Source organism: Pteropus vampyrus, unplaced genomic scaffold (assembly GCF_000151845.1).
Source record: "Pteropus vampyrus isolate Shadow unplaced genomic scaffold, Pvam_2.0 Scaffold25292, whole genome shotgun sequence".
NCBI classification, from domain to species: Eukaryota; Metazoa; Chordata; class Mammalia; order Chiroptera; family Pteropodidae; genus Pteropus; species Pteropus vampyrus.
The window spans coordinates 1-2727 of record NW_011914073.1 but is presented as its reverse complement, the minus strand read 5'-3'; the positions used below and the strand labels follow the sequence as shown (position 1 = coordinate 2727).

Genomic DNA, 2727 nt, shown 5'->3' with positions numbered 1-2727 from the left:
AAGCCACCAGCTGCTGGGAGGGCAGCATTGGTCACTCCAGCAGCCCTCCTCTGGCCAGAGCTGGGTTGGGGGCCCCACAGGCCCGCGTGCAGGCTCAGGGACGTCCCTGGCCTCTCTCTGAGACGCAGAAGGGAAGAGCTTGCCCGAGGCCACACAGCAGCTTGGGGGCTGAGGCTACTGCCCTGAGCCCTCCCCTGAGCTAAAGGCTGCCCCCGGACTGGACTGCCCCGGTCCAGTCCCGCACGGCCCCTGCTTCTGTGTGGTGCCTCGTGGTCAGCAGTGCTGTAGGGCGACAGTTTGGGGATCCCCCATCTCCCCGGTGCTGTGTGGGGCGGGGCACTTACGGGGGGGCTCGGTAAGCTCGCAGTCCTGGGTGCCGCATGGCCGGGAGTTCTCAGGCCAGGCCTCGTGGCTGCACTGCTCACCGTCCTCCTCGGGCAGCCCCGTGTGGGTGTTGACACACCTGACCAGACGCCGCTGGACGCCGCCACCACAGGGGGCTGAGCACTGCGGGAGGAGGGCCGGGGTAGGGTGAATGCCTCTGTCTTGTGCTGGGGGGCCAGGCACCCCAGGGCCTGACACTCACTCCCTGCTCCCAGCCCATCCCTCAAGCCTCCTGCCTCCTCCTGCAGGGAGAGGGGACAAGCCTGAGGGGCCAGCACCTGGAGTCGGGCTTTGTTCTTCCCAGTTGGGGTCTGATGGTTTTCAGAAGCCCTAAACACAGTAATCTGTGGCAACTTAGTGGCAGGCCCTGTGCTCAGTGCCTCACTGTGGTTCACTGAACCCTCACAACCCCGTTTGCAGACGAGGAAGCATCTGGCAAGCAAAGTCAGCGGCCTAGGGTCACTTGGCAGCCAGGGGGACAAGGACCAAGATTGCCGGACCTCCGAGCTCCAGACAAACCTGCCCGCTCGAGTCCTCGCTGGCCCGCTGGGGCCTTAGGTGGTTCCCTGGACACCCCCATTGGTCACACGCCTAGGACTTGGCACTGCTGTCCCCCAGGACCCCGCCCCCGACTCTTCAGGTCTCCGCTGTGCCGTCCCCTCTCGAGCAGGCCAGCACAGCTCACGCCCGCTCCTTCGTCCACGTCTCCCAGCGGGAGCCCGTCTGGCCGGCACTGTGCGCAGCGACCACACGGCTCTCCGTGCCCCTCGGAGCGCGGCCACCAGCTCACCTGGCCCCAGGGCCCCACTGCCCACTGCGTGCACGGCTGTGTGTTGCAGGGCCGCATGCTGTTGGGTCTGAGCGCCTCCTCGCAGAGGCCCGGCTCCGGGCAGGTCACCAGGCGCTGCTGCTGCCCCCCGCCACAGGCCTCGGAGCACTGGGGGCGCGACGGGCATGGAGAGGGGTCAGGGCCTGGCGAGGGCCCCAGCCACCGCCCCCCCCCACCTCGGAGCCCCAGGCCTCACCTCCCTCCAGGAGGAGGTGTACCAGCTGAGGCACGGCTGGGCCCCGCAGGGCTGGCGGGCGGGCGGCGGTGTGGGCCCGGCCTGGCAGTGGAAGGGCCGGAGCGGCCGGAGGTCCCTGTCCACACACTGCACGTCCCGCACAGAGGAGCCTCCGCCACAGCTGCGGGAGCACTGGGGGCCGAGGGACACGTGTGCGGACAAACCACCAAGTGGGGGCCGCCCCCAGTTGTGGCACGTCCCCAAAAACCCCAGGGACAGTCCGGGGCTGGCAGGATGGGACAGGGAGAAAGGCAGAGGGGCAGGTCACCGGCGAAGACGCAGAGTCAGGCTGGGCACCACCGCACGCGAGCCCCTCCCCCGCGGGGCTCACACACCTTGCTCCAGTTGCCCGCGTGCCAGGTGGCACAGGGCCGCAGGTGGCAGCGGCGGGCGGGCTGGGGCCGGCCAGCGGGTGCACAGTCGTCCTCCCGGCCGGAGCTGCAGCGCACGGGCCTCCAGACGGCGCCCAGGCCACAGGTGGTGGAGCACTGTGGGGGTGGAGGCATGAGCGGGGTGCGGGGGCGCCTCCAGCCCCGGCAGCCAGGGGACCACCCCCCGGGGCAGCGATCCCCAGCCTCGCGGGAGACGGCGAGGACGAGACGTCCCCCTGTGCTCACTGGGACCCAGGGGCACCTGGGAGGGACGTCTGGTTGCTTGCTGGGCCTCGGCGTGTCCCTCCCACCCCAAGACTAGGGATCCGAACAGAAGGCACTCGCTTCTGCAGTGACAAGCGGGCATCCTGGAGTGGGGACGTATCATTCCATGCTGCTCAGACCCCTGTGGGCCCTGACAGAGCAGGTGCAGCCCGGAGGGCTGGGCCAGGTGAGCTTGGGACCGTGCTGGGCACTGAGGGGGCTGGGGCCATGGGAGGCGGCTGCCCCTGTCACAGCTGTGTGGGGACAGCTCCCTGTCCCTGGAGGCGTGCAAACTAGAGTGAGAGGGACCCTCCTCCCACTGCCCCTCATCCGTGCCCGCCCTGCCTTCCCGGCGGCCTCGGGGGACTCGTGGGACACAGGGAGATGGGCGCTCCCACCCCACCCCCACGGCACAGGTGGGAAACGGAGGCCGCGGGGTCCTCTCCGCCCCACTCGCCCTGGCCCTGGCATCACTTGCCTCGCTCCAGCGTCCCACTTCCCAGGTGGCATTACTGGCTGGGGGCAGGTCCTTGGGGGACCCCTCCTCGGCCAGGCCGGGGTCTGGAATCTGGGTATCAGGGGCTCCGCTGCTGTTGGCTGGACTGTCCCCAGCTGTTGCAGACAACAGAACCGAGCTCAGGGGC

General features: G+C 69.6%; 1 protein-coding gene across 1 annotated transcript; it reads right to left on the bottom strand.

Moving 5' to 3' along the window:
* Window positions 1–234: 234 nt before the first annotated feature.
* LOC105311108 (A disintegrin and metalloproteinase with thrombospondin motifs 7-like) lies at window positions 235–2723 on the bottom strand (the record flags this gene model as incomplete). The annotated part of the gene is made up of 5 exons (XM_011387138.2): window positions 235–507; window positions 1175–1321; window positions 1410–1580; window positions 1784–1936; window positions 2562–2723. Coding segments are annotated over 5 exons (867 nt in total), but the record flags the coding sequence as incomplete, so codon positions are not given.
* Window positions 2724–2727: the final 4 nt, after the last annotated feature.